General features: G+C 41.8%; 1 protein-coding gene and 1 pseudogene across 1 annotated transcript in view; one reads left to right on the forward strand and one right to left on the reverse strand.

The window, feature by feature from the left end:
- The window catches only part of DCP1A (decapping mRNA 1A), a 42,362-nt gene extending 21,271 nt beyond the window's left edge, over window positions 1-21,091 (forward strand). The window contains exons 5-10 of the mRNA XM_070455926.1: window positions 4,374-4,512; window positions 6,422-6,535; window positions 12,067-12,804; window positions 14,797-14,862; window positions 16,599-16,817; window positions 17,118-21,091. Coding sequence (XP_070312027.1) covers window positions 4,374-4,512; window positions 6,422-6,535; window positions 12,067-12,804; window positions 14,797-14,862; window positions 16,599-16,817; window positions 17,118-17,198 — 1,357 coding nt within the window. The 3' untranslated portion in view covers window positions 17,199-21,091. The remainder of the gene's footprint in view (window positions 1-4,373; window positions 4,513-6,421; window positions 6,536-12,066; window positions 12,805-14,796; window positions 14,863-16,598; window positions 16,818-17,117) is intronic.
- On the reverse strand, window positions 11,690-11,840 carry LOC139031330 (U2 spliceosomal RNA; annotated as a pseudogene).
- Window positions 21,092-21,375: the final 284 nt, after the last annotated feature.

The following is a 21,375-nucleotide window of genomic DNA, read 5'->3' on the forward strand; positions in this document are numbered from 1 at the left end:
TCCAGAATGTTTCCTGTTTTTCTCCATCCTGAGTTCCTCTCATGACGCACTCTGTGGGTAACTGCAGTGGCCCATAGGCTTAATCCTTTTTGAACTGGAATGGCAGGCAACACTTTTTTTCTTTACACTTCCGAAAGTAAGATTATGCTGTACATCCGACTTTTCACGTCCACAGCATTTTCCCAGCACATTAGATAGTCTTCTCTAGTATTTATGTCTGCTTTGTATTCTGTTCTGCAGACAGATCCTAATTTAACCAGAGCCTTGCTGTTAAACATGTGGTTAGAACCGTCCAGCTGCCTCGCTCCAGAGGTATTCTCTGTGTCCAGAGCACAGCCTCACCACCACATGCAGTGCATCTGATTTCGGTTCTCCAGACTTCCACTGTAGCAGGTGGAGCTGTGTTCAGTAACTGATAGAGAACTCCCGCATGCATCCATGGGTACTTCCTTTGCTGCTGCTGCTGCTAAGTCGCTTCAGTCGTGTCTGACTCTGTGCGACCCCATAGACGGCAGCCCACCAGGCTCCCCCGTCCCTGGGATTCTACAGACAAGAACACTGGAGTGGGTTGCCATTTCCTTCTCCAATGCATGAAAGTGAAAAGTGGAAGTGAAGTCGCTCAGTCGTGTCCGACTCTTTGCGACCCCATGGACTGCAGCCTACCAGGGTCCTCTGTCCATGGGATTTTCTAGGCAAGAGCACTGGAGTGGGGTGCCATTGCCTTCTCCGGGCCACTTCCTTTAAGAGAACTTATTTTTGATACAGATTCCAGGTTTAGAATCCCCAGTCCTCTAATGGGTTATGTCCCAGGAGAGCTTTTATAAATCAGAGTCTTGGAACTTGGAAACTAATTTTCATTGAATTGATGTTCTGAGGGATGGTCGTTGTCCTTTCTCAGACTGGCCCACAGAAGCCATCCCTCTTTATTGCTGGTACTGCCATTCTGGTTTCCGGGAATCCAAGACACTTAGATGTTAGAGGGGCCTGAAGTGCTACCACGCCCTGGACAGAATGCTTCGGTGGGCAGCGAATTCTGGTGGATTTAAGTTTTCTTTTCAGTTTTTGCCTGCATTTCCTCAGAAATGCTGGCCTCTCTTCCCCCTCCGTCAAATGAAAATTCCCTTTGTTCTTCTGCAAAATTTTTACCTACATGTTTGGGAGAAAACAGTTTTTTTTTTTTTTCTTTTTCTTTTGTCTAATATTAAACTAAATCCTATTAAACTATAAATAATTAGGCCCCACACCCCATTTCCAGGTATATTTGCATTTTAAAAGAAGTGCACATGGCAAAGGCCACATTTTAGTCCAGGACTACTAACATGTCTCAACTGGGTTTTTATTTGCTTCCCGATTTGTTTGCTGTAGGTGTGACCCTAAGGATATTCTTCCACGTGAACTTCTGTCATTCATTTGAAAATGCATTGGCTTTCCACAACCAGACTTTTCTTTTTAGAACTTTGCTCTTAAAAAAAAAAAAAGATAAAAGCTACTTTTTTACAAAGCCAATTATTTAATGACCACTATCTGAGTTTTGAAAGGAACAGCAGAGGCAGTTTTTGATAATGTAGAAGACAGAGATTTGTTGATTTTTGGTTATCCTGAAATTGACAGTATTTCTCTTAAATATCTATATTTTGAAGTATGTTAATACATAGACTTTCTCCTGTGGATTGAGAGCTTTTGGGCCTAAAGTGAGAGACCCTGGCTGTTTTAGTTATAACAGTTATTTGCATGAAACCATTTTGAACTGTATTCTCTATCAATAGGCGTTACCATAAGGCAAGACTTCAGATCATAGATAAAGCAGAAGATGGAAGGCTTATCTGAAAATACTGAGTGAACATAAAAGTAGGGTGAGGAAGTAGAAACAGGAAGCAGGAAAGGAAAAGAGGGGCATTCAGGTTTCCTTCACTAGAGATGCCCAAAAGAGGGACATTTGCTTAAGCTTTCAGCTTATTTTACTAGAAGCAATGGTATTGAAAGTGACTAGCAAATGCCTGCATGAAACTGTTGATAGTGAGTTTTCAAGTGTCTGGACTATTTATGGCTGAAGAGAATACCAAATATGTTCACATTAACTTTGTGATAAATGGCGTTCTGGTCACCAAAGATAAAAAGGTTATCTTTGCCCTTCTTTGCTCTGACTTTGCCTGCATACAGCCTCTTTTTGCTACATATTTCAGAATGTCATCTCTGTTAGCCAGAGATACAGGTAAAATTCTTCCGGATATATTGTGCATCTAAATAAAAGTACCTGCCACTGCCCATTCTGTTAAATCTAGTTCTTCCTACCACTGTTTCGACAGCTGCAATATAACAAAAATTCTTAAAGTAAAACATTGATTTATTCCAAAAGGTTGTTAATAAGAACTGAGAAGATATATAGGAGAACAGATAAACTTCTAGACCTGTTCTATAAATAAATCTGGAAATTCTCTTTGATCAGTAGCAAAATTGAAAATTAACTTAACTTGGAAAATGTTGCCTCTCCTAAAGAAGAAATTCAGTCTGCCAGGGAGTGTTTTTAACAAAACCTAACCTGAATGTTTGCCTATACATAGACTGTAAAATTTGGAGAACTCATAGAAGTGAGCCTTATTCCTGATCTTACAAAGACTCTTGGGGCATACTTGGGGGTTTGAGAGGAAGGGAGAGGGGCAGGGTTGTTCCTCCCAGAGTGTGAATTGGAAGAGGCCTTAAGAGTCCAAAGCTGGGTGTCCCTTCCATGCCACCAACCAGTTTCTGCTTTCAGCAGTGGAGAGCTTTATAAGGTAGCCTGTTGGGTGGATGAACAATGGTGATTATTAGAAATGGTGTTTTTTTTTTTTGAATGAAGATCACAAATCCAGTCCAGGTCAGAGAGAGGTAAATACGAGCATGGGCTAGCTAGACAGTGTAGCAAGTAGTGGGTAGAAACGGGCTGTGTGACCAATCCTTGATGGTTGGTGTGGCCTATAACTGAGTATTAAATAATAAGTATTTTTTGGTTTTTGGCTGCATCACTTGGCTTGTGGGATCTTAGTTCCTCCACCAGTGATTGAACCCCAGGCCCTGGGCAGTGAAAGTGTGGGGTTCTAACTACTGGACCACCAGGGACTCCCCAGTTTGGGGAAAGCTTTAAACCCATCCTTGGAGGATCATAATACATTGTAGCTTGTTAAAAACTCAGAATAATGTTGCTGTTTAAAAAAAAAAAAAATCTGTGTTTAATATTGTTTAATCCGATGTTTTCAAATAAAACAACCATCCCACACACAGTAATCGGAGTTCCTAGGCAGGCTGTTTTAAAGCAGTAAACTGACATTGGGTACCCTGTTCTACGCCTCTTAGTCCATAAAAAAAAAAAAAAAACCACCTTTTACTGCTTTATTGCCTGTCATCACTGTCTGAAAGTTCTCAAATTAATTCAGTTATCAAGTTGTGACTGTGCCTATACTATCCCACGGCAAGTAGGCCTGTTCATTACAGTTGGACTTGAAACCTGAATGGATGTTTAAAAGAAAAAAAGATTCGTTGTCTTATTAAAATTTATTACATTAATTTCAAGCTTGAAGAAAAATATAAGAAACAATAAAACATTCATGTGCCCACCACCCAACTTTTAGTTTCTCACATTTTGCTTCAGACTTTAAGATGTGGCAGGGAGAGAGGATGTTCCTAAGAAATGAAACCCCTCAGATAGACTTGCAGGCTGCAACCCTTGATTTAGACCTTGACTTTTCATGCTTTTTTAAATATATATTTTCAACTGCAAAATTAGTTTAAGTAGCACTAGTCAAGATAAAGAGCATTGCCACAATCACCCTGACCTTGGTTACCCACTTAGTGATTTTTAAGGAGACAACAAGGAAAATCTTTTGTTTGCTTGTAGAGTTGTAGTTGATTTTTGAAGATTGACCAAGACCATCATTGTCAAGATGCTAATCTTTCTCCTTGCTACACCATTATTAACATATACTCTCCATAGGAGTTGTTCACCTGTACAGCCTTCCTTTGTCTTGGTGGCATTGTCCATTTTCAGATTTACTTTACCAGTTAGTTTGACTGATCCTGAGATACTTGTAGGAAAGAGAGAGAAAAAAATAAGGAGTAACTTAGTAGATTTTAAAGTTATCTACTTCTACCAAATCTGGAAAGGAATTCTGTATTTTTGGCCTTCTAATGGTGAACTATATTGGTTGGTACCATTGTGAGTGAGATAGTGAAAGTAGTCAGTCATGTCTTACTGGGATGAAGTAGCTGAGGCTCTGTGTTCTGAGGAAGGCATTGTTACCATGAGGCAGTCTTCCAGTATCCTTGGAAGATGGACGCCAAAATCTTGGGTCATATTGTGTCAAAAAAGGTCTTTCTAAAACTTGGTTCTCTTCCTCTAGCGTGGTAGAAGAAGAGACACGGCGGTCCCAGCAAGCAGCTCGGGATAAGCAGAGTCCCAGCCAGGCCAATGGCTGCAGTGACCACAGGCCCATCGACATCCTGGAGATGCTAAGCAGAGCCAAGGATGAATACGAGAGGGTGAGGATCTGTGTGCCAAACAGGAGAACCAGAGCAGGGAGGAGACCTCCAGGGCCGGCAGGAATAAGTAGTTCAGAAAGAAAACATGTCTTATAGATAAGGAAGGGGATTTTCTTACCTCTGAAAATTCAGTGTTCTTTTTCTATTCCTAAAAACTTACTGTGGGAGGAAAGGATTTTGGAAAATAAAAGGTCCCACTTCCTGGGTAAAGAAAGGTACATTAGAACCCATGAGACATTTCAAGTTCTACCAGATTCCTCAATGTCTGTCGTAGAGAATTACAAAGAATTCATGGATCTATGAAAATTAATACAGGAAAGGCAGTCATCTCTATAATGAATTCATTGATTCTTAGGAAACTGGATGAGGTAAATTTCAGAACCATTTCTGAGCTTTTAAGTTACTGTGTATTACCATAAATTCCCTTCCATACCCTTAATGAGATATGGGTTGTCTACATAGATGCCTTCTTGTGTTTATAAAAAAGACCTTTCTGTGTTGTGGTGATGGATAATAAGTTGAGAGCTCTGTCAGCCATTCCCAGTGATGACGAGATCAAGGTGCCACATAGGACAGAAAGTATAAGTGCAGCAGACTAGAGCAGACACCCCAGGAGATGGCCCGCCCTCCTGCTCAGGCTGGGAAGCAAGTCATCTCCAGAGGAAAGAAAGAACTGAAGCCTTGCTTCTGTGCGCAGAGCTGCAAAGGAACTCTAGGTCACATGAGCAGTGTAAAAATCTGACATCATTTCTGGTTAATGCACATTGCAAAGGTAGAAAATAATGGAGAGCACAATAATTACTGTTGTAAAGAAAATTCTTCGGTATGGTATGGAGTAAATAAAATTTCTGGAGTTGGATTAAGATTAAACCTTTGGGGATTTAATTAATCTTTTTTTGGGGGGTGTGGTTTTAGTTAAATCTTTGATATTTCCTTCATAATGTGTTCTTTCTACTTTTTAAGCCATCCATAAATAGGTGGCACTTCCTTAAATAGGAGTATTGTTGCTTGTCTACACTCGCCTGTCATCTAATCATATGGTGTTAGTCTTAGCAGCAGCCCATGAGTTCACTTCTTAGTGTTTGGATGAGCTCTCCTCTGCTTCAGATGGTTCCAAATAGACCCTTTATCTCTAGGTAGAGGCTTGGGAGATTGCCAGATTCATCTGTACAACAACTTGGATGAATCTCAAAGGCATTATGCTAAGTTAAGGAAACCAGCATTCCATTTAGATGACAATCTCTAAATGCCAGAGAACAGTCTCTGGTTGGCAGGAGTGGAAGGAGGGCATGACTGCATTGGGATAACACAAGGGAGTTTGGGGAGGTGATCGGATACCCTGATTGTGGTAATGGGTACACAAAACTATATTTCAGAAGTTAATTTTGAAAGTGAAAGAAATGGTAGCCCTCCAGGCTCCTCTGTCCATGGAATTCTCCAGGCAAGAATACTAGAGTGGATTGCCATTTCCTTCCCCAGGGGATCTTCCCAACCCAGGGATCGAACCAGGGTCTCCTGCGTTACAGGCAGATTCTTTACAATATGAGCCACCAGGGAAGCCTGGTGATACATTTCAAAAGTTAATTTTACCATATATTAACTTTAAACAAAAAATGGAAAAGAATACATAATAAAGTAATGCTGTTTGCTTGTCCTTAAAGGGGTTATAAAAATAGCAGTTGTTACAAACACTATTGTCTAAAATCATGTGCTCAGCTTTCTAGAAAGTTTATTGTCCAGTTAATTTACATATTTACATGCAGGTCCAAAGCAAACATTTGGCATTTGTAGGGGGGGTTATCCTTGACTTTTAAAATAATATTTCTGTTAACAGTAACCTTGAATGCTGCTTTGCAAACCAAACAATAGCAAGTTTTTTCACGTGATGTACTTTTCCTTTTAATTTAAGAATCAGATGGGCGACTCAAATATCTCCAGCCCTGGGCTGCAGCCAAGTACTCAGATCTCTAATCTGGGAAGCACTGAGACGCTGGAAGAGACACCATCTGGGTTGCAAGATAAGGTTTGTACAGCTCAAGCCCTAGCTTTGTCCAAAGTAACCTAACGGAGTCAGCATTTTGTAAGGGCTTGGATGCAGTACAAGTTTGATCCGTTGATCATCTGTCAGAGTGTGTTGCATACGCAGTAGCGTGATGTCATCCTCTCACGTCGTTTTCCCTGGTCCACGTAACTGTCTTTCATCTGGGTTTTGCAGTAGCCTCGTATCTGGTTTCCCAGCTTTTGCCCTAGCCACTCCCTCTCCTCTCCTTGACCCAGGGGCCAAAGTAAATCGTGGTTTAACCTAAGTTAGACCGTGGCTTTCCTCCAGTGGTGTCTCATCTCATTCAAACAAAAGCCAGGGTCACGGCAATAACATCTATGGCGCTACCTGATCTGGCCCCCCCACCCCGGCCTCATCTTCCATCTTTCTGCCTTGTTCCCAGCCTCGTAGGCCCTTCTACCTTTTCACAGATGTGTCAGACCTGCCTCTGCCTCAGGACAGGCCTTTGCAGTTATAGTCCCCACAGCCTGAAGGTACCTTGCTCCCATTCTAGTATCTTCCGTATAGGTGAGGGCCTTTCACACCACCCTATTTTAAATAACAATCCTTCCCTACCCCTGTTCTGCTGTGCTTTATTTTCTTCCAGCTATCAGGGTTTGTGGTTTTTAAAAAAATTTTTTGATTATCTCCTACCCACCAAAATCCAAGTATCACAGGGGACAAGCAGTTTTGCCTGCCTTGTTTGCTACTGTATCCTCAGCACCCAGCACTGTAAATATTTGTTGAATAAAATCATTCTCTTTGTTTTTATTTTTTTATTTATATTTTTATGAAGTAATTCTCTTTAAAACTGATGACTTGATAAGTGAACAGATATCAAGTAAAAGCCATAGTTTTTTAAGCTTTTTATTTGAAGATAATTACAGATTCATATACAGTTATAAGAAATAATACAGAAAGAGTAAAAGCCATAGTTTTTTAAGCTTTTTATTTTAAGATAATTACAGATTCCTACGCAGTTATAAGAAATAATACAGAAAGATCCATGTCCTTTTTGCCTATTTACTCCATTGATAACAGCTTGAAAAATACAGTACAATATCACAGCCAGAATATTAACCCAGTATACCCATCTTGTTCACATTTCCTCAGTTGTTTTATTCATATTTGTTTCTGTGGGTATGTGCACGTGTGTGTTTGCGTGCATGCTAAGTTGCTTCAGTGGTATCCAACTCTGTGCAGCCCTATGGACTGTAGCCCTCCAGGCTCCTCTGTCCTTGGGATTTTCCACGGGACCCTCGCCACCCGGTGATCGAACCCATGAATCTTTTGTCTCCTGCATTGGCAGGCGGGTTCTTTACCACTAGCAGCACCTGGGAGGCCTCACGTGTTTGTTTAGTTCCAAGCAGTTTTATCTCATGTAGAGCTTTGTGTATCTACCACCACAGTCAAGATAGAGGACTTCATCACCGCAAGAATCCTTTGTGTTGCCCATTTGTTATCACACTGATTTACATGTCACACCCTCCTGGCCTTCCTCTGGCATCCCTAACCCCGGCAGTGACTGATATGTCTCCAGCTCTATAATGCTGTCATTTCAAGAATTTTCTATAAATGGAATCATACAATATATAACCTTTTGGGATTATGTTTCTTCACTCAGCATAACTCATTGAAGAGATTCATTGAAATTGTTACTTATATTATAGTTCCAAATCTCATTAACATTTTTAGCCATTCACCCTATGGCTGTGTTAAAGGGTGGCTGTGTTGTTATCAGTCTGGGGCTAATGTGAATGACATTTCCATGAACATTGTACACACACTTCCTTTGTTGTTCCTTTGTCCTTTCCATTACTAAATCGTGTTTGACTCTTTCCAACCCTATGGCCTATAGCCCGCCAGCTCCCCTGTCCATGTGATTTCCCAGGTAAGAATGCTGGAGTGGGTTTCCATTTCCTTCTCCAGGGTATCTTCCCAGCCCAGGGATTGAACCTGTGTCTCCTGCATTGGAAGGCAGATTCTTTACTGCTGAGACACCAGGGAAGCCCTAAATTTCCTTTACTCTGGGTTAGATGCCCAAGAGTACAAATGTTGGGTAATTTCATAACTGCATGTTTTAGTTTAGAAATTGTCCTACCATACTGTTTTCCAAGAGGCTATACCATTTTACATTCTTATCATCAGTGTATCTATAATGTTCCTAGGGATGCAGGTGGTAAATTATTTAAACCAGATTTTGTATACTACATTTCTTTGCTCCATTTTTACTGTATTTGTATTTAAGATCCTGAAGGTCAAACATATATTAAAAGAAAGTGTTATGTAAAATTTAATTTTTAAAAAATATGTGTTAGGAGAAGCAGCAAGTGGAGGAGCAGACTCTTTCTGGTCTGGCTTATCAGCCATGAATGTCCAGTGGGCTAGTCACTTTCCTTTCAGTTTCTGAGTCATGGGATTAAGGATTCTGGCAGTACCTGACTCACAGATTTACTGTGAAACCCAAATGAAAGAATGAACCCAAAAAGACTCCATTTTATAGGCCAAAGTGACAGCATTTTGTAAAATACTGAGATCTGGATATTGTCAAGCCACATGATTGTCTAAAATTAGCTGAGATCCATAACTGGCCCTGTACACAGAATAGTACATTGGTTTAGTAACACTGCCATCTAGTGCTGAGGAGCAAATAATGCTGTCAAGCCTTAATATTAATAGTATTACATTTTATTTCAGTTTCATTATTCACTTACTAAAATTTCCTTGGTACAATTTCCCTAGTTTGTTTTGTATTGTTTTTTTTTTTTTTTGTTCCTGTGATTAAGAATAATCACACCTTCTAGTGTGCCCAGGGCACTAATGAGTAGGAAATCTGACATGGGCACAGTAAATTCAAACAGAAACATGAAATTCTGTAAACAGCAAGAGCTGTGGGGTGAGAAAGGAACAATGGAAAACCTGATATAGTTTCTTAAAAAAAATTTTTTTTCAGTCCCATACATACTGTCACTCACTGAATTCCATTTCACAAGGGAATGGTCAGATTAAAATTTGATTTAAGTGAGGCATTACTGAACTCAGAGTCCAGACTGTAAGTATATTCAGACATGAGTAAAGAATAAAATTTCACCTTTTCTGTGGATGATGGAAAATGAATCCATGAATAAGTAAGCCCAACAGCTAGAGGAATGCAGCCAGCTTTTCTTGTCAGAGGCAGAGGAACATGGAAAGGGTCCTGTCCAAACAAGCTCAGAGACTCTCAAGCTTTGGGGAGTTTGTATAAAGACACACGCTCTGCCCGCTCAGCCTCTGGCGACTAATTCAGCCAGTTACATGTTTCCAAAAGTTGGTACAATCTGACCAGTCACCAGCTCTTAGTTATTCAGGTCTTACTTGCCCCTCTCCTTCCCAAAGGATCATAACACCATTCAGTTGATTAGATAACCTGTCATCTGCACCGTGGACATAATGGTTAAGAATATGGATTGTGTTGTTAGAACTAGGTTGGCATCTGGTTCTATTGTACTTGGGCATCATCCATAAATGGCAATAATAATAGTGCTGCCCTCACTGATTAATAGAGTAATGCATGCAAAGTGTGTAGTACAGGGCCTCCTGTACAATGAGGATTCTGTCTGTGATAATTCTTACTGTCTTGTAACCTCATTTCTTCTGCCTTATATGGGGTACCTCTGAAACCTAATGCTTTACCACACACCATATTCCGTAAAGTCTCATAATCCGTCTCTGGCCTGGCAGATGTTGCAGGGAGGCAGCATGGAGAAATTGGAAACTTGCTGCTGCTTTTGCATACTGCCATATGACTTCATTTTTTAATATGAAGTAATTTTAAATTACCAGAAATACCTGTTCTTAAGGTCAAGTATAGAAACATTTCACATGTAAATGTGGGTAATTTTAGTTTTTTAAAAGTTCATTTTTGTTTCATAGATAAAAATTGCTACCTGGATCATTTTCAAAGCCTAAGGTGTATTTCATTGTGAGGTTTCTCCATGTCAGGTTTTTGATTGTTCCTTTTCTTATAAAATAATATTCTTCACTGGAAAAGACTCTTAAGTTTCTACAAGATCATTCCAATATGATATGTGTTTTCTAAAGTAGGTATATCTAAATGTTGGTTTGTGTGTGTATATACACACACACACATATGTATATGTAAAAGAATATGGTGGTTAGTTCAATTCAGTTCAGTTGCTCAGTCGTGTCCGATTCTTTGTGACCCCATGAATCGCAGCATGTCAGGCCTCCCTGTCCATTACCAACTCCCGGAGTCTACCCAAACCCATGTCCGTCGAGTCGGTGATGCCATCCAGCCGTCTCATCCTCTGTCATCCCCTTGTCCTCTTGCCCCCAGTCCTTCCCAGCCTTAGGGTCTTTTCCAGTGAGTCAACTCTTCGCGTGAGGTGGCCAAAGTATTGGAGTTTAAGAGCTATGTAATTAGGATTTCCCTGAGGGTCCAGTGGTTAGTACTCTGCACTTCCACTGCAGAGAGTACTGGTTCAATCCGTGATTGGGGAACTAAGATCCTGCAAGCCATACAGTGCAGCCAAAAAATAAAATAAACGAAAGAGTCCTTTGGGCCCAGGTCAGAGCAGGGCCTGGCACCCTCTGCATACTTAGCAAATAAAGGTTAAATGAATTCAGCAGTACTGCTTGAAGGGAAGGTGCAGGAAAGCTGACAAGTGGGAGCTATGAGTATAACCCCTCTGAGTCATTGCAGTGGCATCAGTAAACCAGATCACTAAAATGTAAGTACATTTAACGTGTTCAGGCTTAAGTGCTTTCCTTTTCCTTCAGCACTGTGATTTGGGAATTGGAAGGTTGCTGTTTAAAAAATGGTTAAATTGGGAGGGGCAGTGTAGGGGTAGGGGATTAAATGGCACAGACTTATTGTGTATTAAATAAATAGGACACAACAATAAATTGTACAGCACAGGGAATATAGCCAATATTTTATAGTAACTTTAAATGAAGTACAGTCTATAAAAATATTGTATCACCTATACTTTAATTTTTTTAGTAGTTACATTTATTTTCTGGTATTTAAGGTACAATGCCTGCCTTTTATTAAAAAAATATGAACATAAAGGTAGGATTGCTTGATCATCATTTGGTCCCCACATCCTCTTGAATGTAATTTCCCTACCATGTGTGACTGGCATGGGGCAAATTAACTTTGAGCAAAGTAGTTGCCCCTTTACCTTACATCTGTTTGCAAAGCAAAAAAGGTGAATTCTAAACTATCATCTGAATCCCTAAAATTTTATTTTTACACTTGATCTTAGCCAAAAGGCCGAGAAGCGATTAAAAATTTGATTTTTATTACAAATGTAGATATCTCTTCACCACCTTGGGGATACCAGGTGCATTCTTGGCCTTAATTCTGAGGACATCGTTAGCTTGTTCCATTTCCTATTTTCAGACTCTACCTAACCTTGCTTCTGCAAACTGATTTGGTTGATGGAAAAGAAATTTAGTTATGCTGATTTGCAAGAGTTTTCTCTCATTGGGTGGTTTGATTTGTTTCTCAGTCTGCTCCATCTGGACACAAACATCTGACAGTGGAAGAATTATTTGGAACCTCTTTGTCAAAGGAACAGCCAACAGTTGTGGGTCTGGATTCAGAAGAAGTGGAGAAGCTGCCAGGAGATGCCTCCCAGAAAGAGCCCAACTCATTCCTACCATTTTCCTTTGAGCCTGGAGGGGCCGCTCAGTCAGAAAACCTGGCTGTCCATGCTGCTGTCCAGCCCGAAGTCACCACCCCGGTGCTAATAACTCCTGCTTCCATCACTCAAGCCACTGAAAAGCAGGCCCCCAGCTACGCCATCCCATTGCACTCTGTGCTCAGTCCCAGTCTACCAGCAGAAGCCTCTACTGGACAGGCTCCCCCCAGCCTACCCCGAAACACCACCATGATGCAAACAGTGAAGACCACACCTAGGCAGAGGTCTCCACTCCTGAGTCAGCCTGTCCCTGAGCTGAGCCACGCCAGCCTGACTGCCAGCCAGAGCCCTTTCAGGGCCCCGCTGAGTGTGACAAACACAACCAGTCCATCTCTCCCAAGCGTTGATCTTCTCCAGAAACTCAGGTTGACCCCGCAGCATGACCAAATGCAGACACAGTCACTTGGGAAAGGTGCTGCGGCACCCAGCTTTTGTCCAGCAGCCGGCCAGCTGGCCACGCCTGAGAGCTTCATTGAGCCTTCCCCTAAAGGGACAGCGGCGAGAGCCTCAGCCTCCCTGAGCAACGCGGTGCTTGCTCCCCTTCAGGTACTGGCGGGAGGTTGGGCGGCTGTAACCTAGTGGGATGAAACTGAATTTTGATTGACAGGGGACAGAGTTGTTTAAAGACACAACTGTTGAGTGTGCCAGGGGCTAGAGGATAGGAGAGGTGAGAAGCCCTGCAGTGATCAACCAGACCATCAGTAACTGGTGGTATCACTGAGTTCCACTTCCCAAAATAATTTCAGCTGATAAAAGCTGAGAAACTGTATTTTCCTTCTTGGGTGTGCATTTTAGCGTTTTTTTTGTGTATTTTTGCCCGATACGTCTAGGACTCCTTATTTGACTCAAGACCGTGGATCCAGATCATCCCAAACTTCGTTCCATCCCCTGCTCCCTGATCCAGATCATCCCAAACTTCGTTCCATCCCCTGCTCCCTCAACACTCTCACCGAGTGCCCGTTTTGTGCCAGGTGCATTAGGGCTGCCATAAGAGCATCCCACATTTGGAGGTCTGAAGTCAAAGATAGCTTCCTCGGGAAACTGGCCATCAGCTGAGATCTGAAGACTCAGTAGAAATTAGCCAGACCTAGAGTTGGGAAGAGTGGATGAAGGCAAGGAAAATAGCAGGTGCAGAAGCCTGGACACGAGAGGGCATTTGTTGAACTTGAACTGTGGTGTGACTAGATCTATGTGTAAAGAAACATGAGGAAGCAGGTATTGGTGATGAGTAAAACTTTGTAAATAGTGTCAAGGAGTTAGAGGTTTGTTCTAAGGGCCCTGGAGAGTCTTTTTAGTGCGTGAGCCAAGGGTGGCACGCTAGGAAAGGAGACGATGGAAGGAGGGCGACCCATCAGAAAGGAGGTCAGGGCAGTCACCCAGGCTTGAGCTAGTGGGGGCCTGTACTGGGGCGTGTGAACATGTGGATTTATTAAGAAGGAGGATGAGTGGGACTTGGTGGGGGATTGGATGTATGGGTGAAGAAGAGGTTTGTCCCTCAGTGATTTATTAAGGTTGGTGAGAGTTTACAAATGAGGACATCAGGTCACAGTTGCAGTGACTTGTGCCAGATCACAGAACTGAAAGGGGGTAGAGCCTTTTAAGGTTTTAGTCTCATGCCCTTTAATAATTACAATCCTCAACTCTTTAACATTTTACCAAATAATATTATACTGGCTCTGCTGTATAACATTATTTCTTAGCTAATGGAGTGTTTTGTTCCATTCTGTTAAAATTCTATACAGAAAACGAAACCTAGTGTCTTGGTTACATGATTAATTGTCATTTTTGCCGTTTGTCTGCAGTATAAGGAGCAGCAAGAATGTTCTGTTTAACAGATAAAACACCCCTGAAATGTGTCTGCTGCCACTATTCCTGTTGTTCTAGAAATACAACCAGCAGTCGTGAATACCGTCCCCTCTAGATTTGGCCTCTGGGACAGCACCCTGCTCTCCAGCCTGCCTCCTGGCAGAGGAAGCTTACAAACATGTTCTTTCTCATTTATGTGGCTGTATCGAATTTCAGGGCCTGGGACCGTATTGAGTCCTAATATATTTGCTCTGCTACAGGAAGTTCTTTGTCTCCCAGAGAATAGGTGTAACATTTATCTGTGGAAGTGTGTGGCTCTGTGTGAAGACTGTTTATGCCACCTGTCCAGAGTGTGAGCCGCCTCATCAGGTTTCATGCTGCCAGGATCTTGCATCTCCACAGTCTCAACAGCAAAAATATGCTTGGTCTGTCCCAACTCTTACAAGAGACACAGGTTTTAGCTTTTTCCATAGAGACGTTTTCGAGACATTTGCACACCCCTTTTCTCGGGTGGAACTGAGGGGGTTTGGGGGCTGTCCCAAACTAGAGATGGGGCTGTCTCCCATCCTGCATTGTCACAAATTCTGGTCAGCCACTTCCCTTAGGAATCTAGGAACCAGGTCATGTTTGAACTCCTCCTTAGAGCTGCTAACCTAGATTTTTCCCCAGTAACTAAGAAATCTTAAATGAAAAGTTGCTACATCTGTTCATTTTTCTGTTTAAACATTGCAGTCTATGCAGCAAAACCAGGATCCTGAAGTTTTTGCCCAGCCTAAGGTGTTATCCAGTGCCATCCCGGTAAGGATCCCCCTTTTCTGAAGATCATAGTATGTCTTAAGTTCTTCTGCTGAGTGTGAAGGGAAATGTTGCCGCTTTCAAACCTAGGCCCCTCTTAAATGTCCCTTCCCACTCTCCCAGGCAGAGCTCATTGCTGTGGCCTCTGCAGTCCTCAAGTCATCCGTCCTCACTGATGTCTTCCCTGAGGGCGTGTATGGGAGGGCAAGGTCGGCCTCGGCAAGGGCGCTCACTCACTCCCTCTGTGTTGTGAGTGGGCGACTGCTGAGAGCAAGTCAGCCCCGTCCCTTTGCCCTGGGAGAGTTGTGATGTCCCAGTAAACAGAAGGCAGTGTCACTGCCCTGCTCGGTGGCTTCCCATTGCCCTGTTGACAAAACCTCCCATGCCTGTGTGCTCTGCGCCTTGCTGCTTCTCCCCTGCCTCATCTTTTAGAAGTTGTCCTCATCCTCCATTCCCTACCAACTTTGACAGGCACACTTATCTTTCTCAGTTCCTAAACTTTTAGGTTCCATTTGCCTTTGAGCCTTAACACCTCTCCTGAAGCCTAAGGTTTTAAACTAAAGCCACCTTCTGACTGTTCTTAGCAGGTCTTCTTTGTAGCTTGTCCTGCTGCATGGTGATTGGCGTACCACTTCTTGGTGATCTCTCAGCCCAGTGTTGCACCAAAAATAACCACAGATGGCTCAGAACTCAGAAACTGCATTCTCAAAACTATGGACAGCTTTGGTTCTTTGTAAATGAAGAGGGTGACAGGAGGGAAAAAATATAGTTTTCTTGTTGAGTATATCAAAATACGAGAATTAGTTTTAAAAAAGGGGTGGGGGGGGCTTCCCTCATAGCTCAGTTGGTAAAGAATCCGCCTACAATGCAGGAGACCTGGGTTCGATCCCTGGGTTGGAAAGATCCCCTGGAGAAGGGAAAGGCTACCCTCTCCAGTATTCTGGCCTGGAGAATTCCATGGACTATACAGTCCACAGGGTCGAAAATAGTCGGACACAACTGAGCAAGTTTCACTTTCAAAAAAAAATTATTACTGTTTTGTGTATTCTGCTGGTTAGCCATTGTTAGCCCAGAAGTATATCTAAATGAAAGAAGAAGGTAAATATTAGTTTTATGTTTTTAAAATTGTATCTTCGATGGCTGTGGTGGCATAATAAATACATTGAACACAACTAAAGAAACTGATGCTTCATATAACTTTATATAACTAATGCTTCATATAATTCTTTTTATTGAATTAAAATTTATGTATAATAAAATGCAGATTTCTTAAATTGAGTTTTAATACACGTATATCCCTTGGGTAGTGATCCAACCAAGTTATGCAACACTTCCATCACCTCAGAAAGTTCCTTCACATCCTCCTCCAAGCATTTCTGTGTCCCTCGTGGAAAAACTTGACATATTCAGCCCATCTCAGGACTGTTCTTACTGTGCCTACCCTGCTGTTAGTTATCCGATTCCCCTTCTGTAGTGATGGGGCTTGGCTTCTCAAAACAGCTCTAAGCCATCCTTATCATGTAAATGGACTCTTCATCCTTCTGCTAACAAGCTTCCTAACAAGACATTAAATGCTTAGACACTGCTTCTGAATCTTTATCTGAACTCTAAATAGTTAACCGTTGGACTCTGCATTCTGGTCTCCTGCTGCTTACGCTTGTTATCAGGCATCCCCTACTCTGGGCCTGGCTGCTGGCTTCCACACTCTTTGGTGCAAAATGACCATTGTTCCCCTGCAGGTGGCAGGCCCCCCTCTGGTTCCTGCAACAACCTCGGCAGCGTCCTCAGTCCTCCTGTCCCCCAGTGTTTTCCAACAGACAGTTACAAGGTCCTCAGACCTTGAGAGGAAAGCCAGCTCCCCTTCTCCTCTCACTGTTGGGACGACAGAAAATCAGAGAAAGCCTTCCATTATCCTCAGCAAGTCTCAGCTCCAGGATACATTAATACATCTAATCAAGGTATGTAGGATATTAGTCTTCAAATTTTCATTCTGAAAAAAATAATGTATGAATTCTTAAAAAATCAATTCATAAAGAAAATCCAAGACCAGCTAGAACCAGTGTTTCTCTCCCTGTGGAAAAATTCTCGAAGTGGAAAAATAGATCTGTGTGAATTCCAAAATATTCCTCATGATTGTCTCTGGGTGGTGGGATTCTTGGCATAATTAGTTATACAGAGCATGTGTATAATTTCTTCCTAAGCTGTTGTCATGACAGTAAGCTCTAAGGAGGTAAACGTGACATGACCATCTCTTCCAGAATGATTCCAGCTTCCTCAGCACACTTCATGAAGTCTACTTACAGGTTCTGACCAAGAACAGAGACAACCACAACCTATGACTAGAGCAGAGTAATTCTGAAGGCAGAATATCGACCTCAGAAACAAATAGGCCTCATCATGGAAACTTCTAGACGCAACATTGAGTTTTGAGAATTCTTAAAATTGAGCCTATGAGAAAGAGACTCATTGCTTAAGAATGTTTTCCAAGTGACGTTCTCAGTGATAATGGAGGTTTCACTGTGAAGCATCACCAGCAGACCTTTGTTTTGGGGAAAAAAAAAAAAGACCATTGTGTTCAGTTGTGTGGGTGTTTTCATCAGCTCTAAACAAGTTTGTGAAATAAGGAATCTGATTTTCAGCTCACTTTCGTATTCAAGATCTTAGGGAAAAGAGGTCACCAGCCCTGCGGCAGTCAGCCCAGCCCATACCCCCATTCCCCTCCCGCACTTCCATCTGAAAACTTGATCCTCGGGCTGGTTAGTCAAGTTCTGAGCAGAGCAGAAGTCAGCTCTGTGCAAAGTAGCTTCGCATTTTAAGGGTCAGAGGTTAAGCTTGCAAATTAGGACTGATTTGTTCAAGTGAAGTGTATTTTATATGAATGCCCCTTTCGGGCCTTAAAAGTTCTGAAGTTTATTAATTGTGTTCTATTTTTAAGTGTCCCCGGTGATGCCACGCAGAGGGCTCCCACTGTGAGAATACATTTGAATAGGGCCCTGCCGGCCCTGTGATGAGGTGGGAGCAGGCATGGCACACCTTTGAAGTAAAGGCTGGGACTGGTAAGACCCAAATTCTATCAGAAATCTTGACTTTAAGTTAAACTCTCCAGTGGTTTTGAAAATGTTAAGCTTGTGTGTGAATCATAGCCTTATTTTCCTTTTCTGTCTAAACACAGTGAGAAGTCATTGTTAATTGTTTCCCTTAACACTTTGACAAAAGGACCAGTGGACCAATCTGACAAAGCCATTCTGGTTCCATTCCTCAAGTCTACTGAGAATAGTTTTAAAGCTATGCAGAAAAGGGAACTTATTCACACTGCCCTTACTTTATTATAGAATATGGAATTAAAAACCAAGTGTGATATTCGGAACTTTACCAATGTATTCTTCGGCTGTGAGTACTTCTGCAGCCCAAAGTTTGAAAATATGTAAAGATGCTTTGTTATGCTGCTATTGATCTGCCATGATTTATATTTATTCTTTTATGGCATGTAATGGTGATTAGTAATATTTTAATGTAGATTTGATTTATTTCAGCAATAGTAATTTTAAGATATTCTTTGAATGAAAGTGTCTTCGTTTCTATGATACAGGTCATTTTGTAGTATTTAACCAATTAAGATGCACTGCTTACTTTTCTGAGCACTATTTAATGATGGGGTAAAAACCCAATTGGCTCAACCAGCTAGCTTAAGGATTAGCTGTGAATAATGCTGACAGATATGATGGTTCCTTGGGAACAATCATTTAAGCTTTAATGGTAACTCAATCATAAATCCATAGGTTTTTTTCCTTTTAGCTGAGATTTTAGAAAATTACTTGTGAATTACATACTTGTTTTAGTTTGCGCTTAGGTTGTTTTCTGTTTTTGGTTTTTTAGCATAAAGAATACCTTGATTGGCTTTTGTTAAGCTAAACGTGCTTCCTTGGCACCTTTTCTGCTTCCCAATTTAGTGTCTTCTATTGTGTCTACCTATTATTTGTGAATTGTGCAGAAGTCAAGGAACCTTCTAAGTTCTCATAGGAATTAGGAATAGTTTGTTTTCAAAGGTAGTGTGTAAATTCAGCAACCAAAAATGAATTGCTTGCGCATCACCCAGGAAAGAGAAAGTTACAGTAAGATGTGAAATGTTGCTGACCCCAGGAGATGGTGTCCAGGGCGTCCCCACGACTGTTCTCAGAAGACAGTTGCCCTGGCATGTTAGCACGCATCCCAGGTGTAAGTCTCTGTGGGCTTTGGTGAGCGGAAGAATCGAGGGGTTCTCATTATGATAGACGTTTGAGTTGAAATGATGCTTTGAGTAGGGTCAATATTACAGGAGAGTTGAGAGACTGTCCTGAAGAGGGTCTGTAATCAAATCTGTTCATTTTCACCCTTTAATTCAAGGAATGAGTAGGATAGACAGTAGAGAATCTGGGATGAGGTTTCCTTAGTGTGAAAGTAAACTTTTAAGTGCCCAAGTCATGGAGACTTGAAAAGGGTAAGCCTGTTTCAACTCCCAAGTTTATGTATTCAAAGCATTTTGAAAATTCAGAGGCCAGAGGTTCACCGTCATGAGAACCAGGAAGTTCAGGCCAGAATGAGTCAGTAGAGAAGTCAGGCCAAGCCTGAACAGTGTCAGTTGGATGACCCTGGGCCGAAAGTCACAGTTCAGTTGCCTTACCCCTCATTCAATCTTCTGTCCAGAACCTCATGCTAGTTTAGGTTGCATGTTTACATTGCTGCAGTAACTTTACTGGAATCTTAAGTTTTAAACCTTAGTTGAGTCAAAATGGACACCAAAACAAAGACGCTTCTTGCTAGGTTTGCAGAACTCCAGGTGCCCTGCACTTAGGTCACCGTGTCTGTCTGTAGAGCCACCCTCACCCGAATGGGTGGCCCTGCTCTTCTTTTCTTGCAGTTACTGTGGTATCTTTGGGTGGACTCCCACTTCCCAAACAGCCTCGTTCCTTTAAGGCAGAAGCTCCTCCTCATTGTGCATCTCCCCCAGGTCGGTAAGGTGTGACTTGGAATCCCATGTTGTCCAGTGACTGTCAGCTCCAGGAAAAGCATTCATGCCCTCTGCATGTGAATGTGAATGTCCACGGCTTACTTTGGAAGGCTTTTGGGAGCCAGGTTTTGTTAAGAGCCCAAGTTGACCTGAGTACTTCTCTGCCAGAGGAGGCACAGGCTTAGTTGAGAATAGGACCCAATTTTGCATGTCAAGAATTGTTCTTTTTCCACCTGTGTGTTCTTGTAAAAAATCTTAAACCCCATCAGATCTACTAGGTAGATATTTTTAAACCATGCAGCTTTATTACTCTCCTCCCCAAAGAATGTAGTTTGACGTTTTTCTTATTTTGGTAGTAGAGGCCATAACTGCCATTGTATTACTAATAATGCAACATGAAATTGAAGGTGCCTAACTGCTTAAAAAACAAAATCAGCCATCATACTGTAACTCTGGGCAAAATGAAACACAGAGGAATGAGAGGCGGCACAGGCACGGGTGGGCTCAGTCCGTGTGAGTGAAAACGAGGAATCACAGGGACGTGTGTCCTGCATTCTTGCTGCACGTTTGCTGCTGAGCACATGTTTCTTTCTTACCTGTCTTTGGTTTTCTTCAGTTGTATTCAAAGGGCCTGCTGGAACCAGTAGCGCCCTGTGTTTTCAGGTGTCTAAAATGTTAAGATCTGAAAGAAGTAAAGCAACTTACACTGAGCTCTTTAAAAGCTGTGCTTGAGAACATTTCCCTGAGTGGGCCGGGGCCTCCAGGAGCCTGTTTTTTTTCAGCAAGAGAGACATGTGCAATGTTTCACTTGGTTTTGTATATGACATCTTCATTTGAAAATGCTCTAATGCAATACCGTTCACTTTGAAAGGGGGAAATGCAGAGTTGTGTTTCCCTTTTATCTATGTGATTCCTTCAGAAACGTGTTTTTAAAATATATGTTCTCAATGGTTTTTTATTCTGTATTCCTGCTTTGGCCATGTGGCTCTCATGACTTTCAGTGTACCAGAGTCTCATTGCCCTGAATGTGGGCCTGAGAAGCTCTGGGACTGTGGCAAGATTTTTGTTCCATGAGCGCAATGCAGCATCATTAACACTTTTAATGGTATGGATTTTATACCATCTGTGTATGTTTGCAAATATTAAGTTATTACCTGTTTTCAGATGAGCATTTTTCATCCTAAATTTTATATGTTTGCAAATATATTTTTTTAATAAAAGTTCAAAACCAAGTTTTAGCACCTACTCAATTTTAATTGTGTTTTTATTGAACTTACAGAAATAGGAACTTTTGGATGTGTCGTCACACTGTGCTAGAGCCTGCTACTGCTGAGAGGTAGTGGGGTGAGAGGACAAAACAAATGCATTTATTCTTAGAAGGTTTCCCCAGATAGAGGGTACAGGTCTAATCAGGACAAGAAATAGTCTTTTATAGGGGACTTTTATAGGGGACTCAGTCACTTCTCAGATTCACTCAATTCATGTGCCTGGTGTCTAGGTTGATAAGGAAGGAACGAGGGAGGGAAGAA

Source organism: Odocoileus virginianus, chromosome 26 (assembly GCF_023699985.2).
Source record: "Odocoileus virginianus isolate 20LAN1187 ecotype Illinois chromosome 26, Ovbor_1.2, whole genome shotgun sequence".
NCBI lineage: Eukaryota > Metazoa > Chordata > Mammalia > Artiodactyla > Cervidae > Odocoileus > Odocoileus virginianus.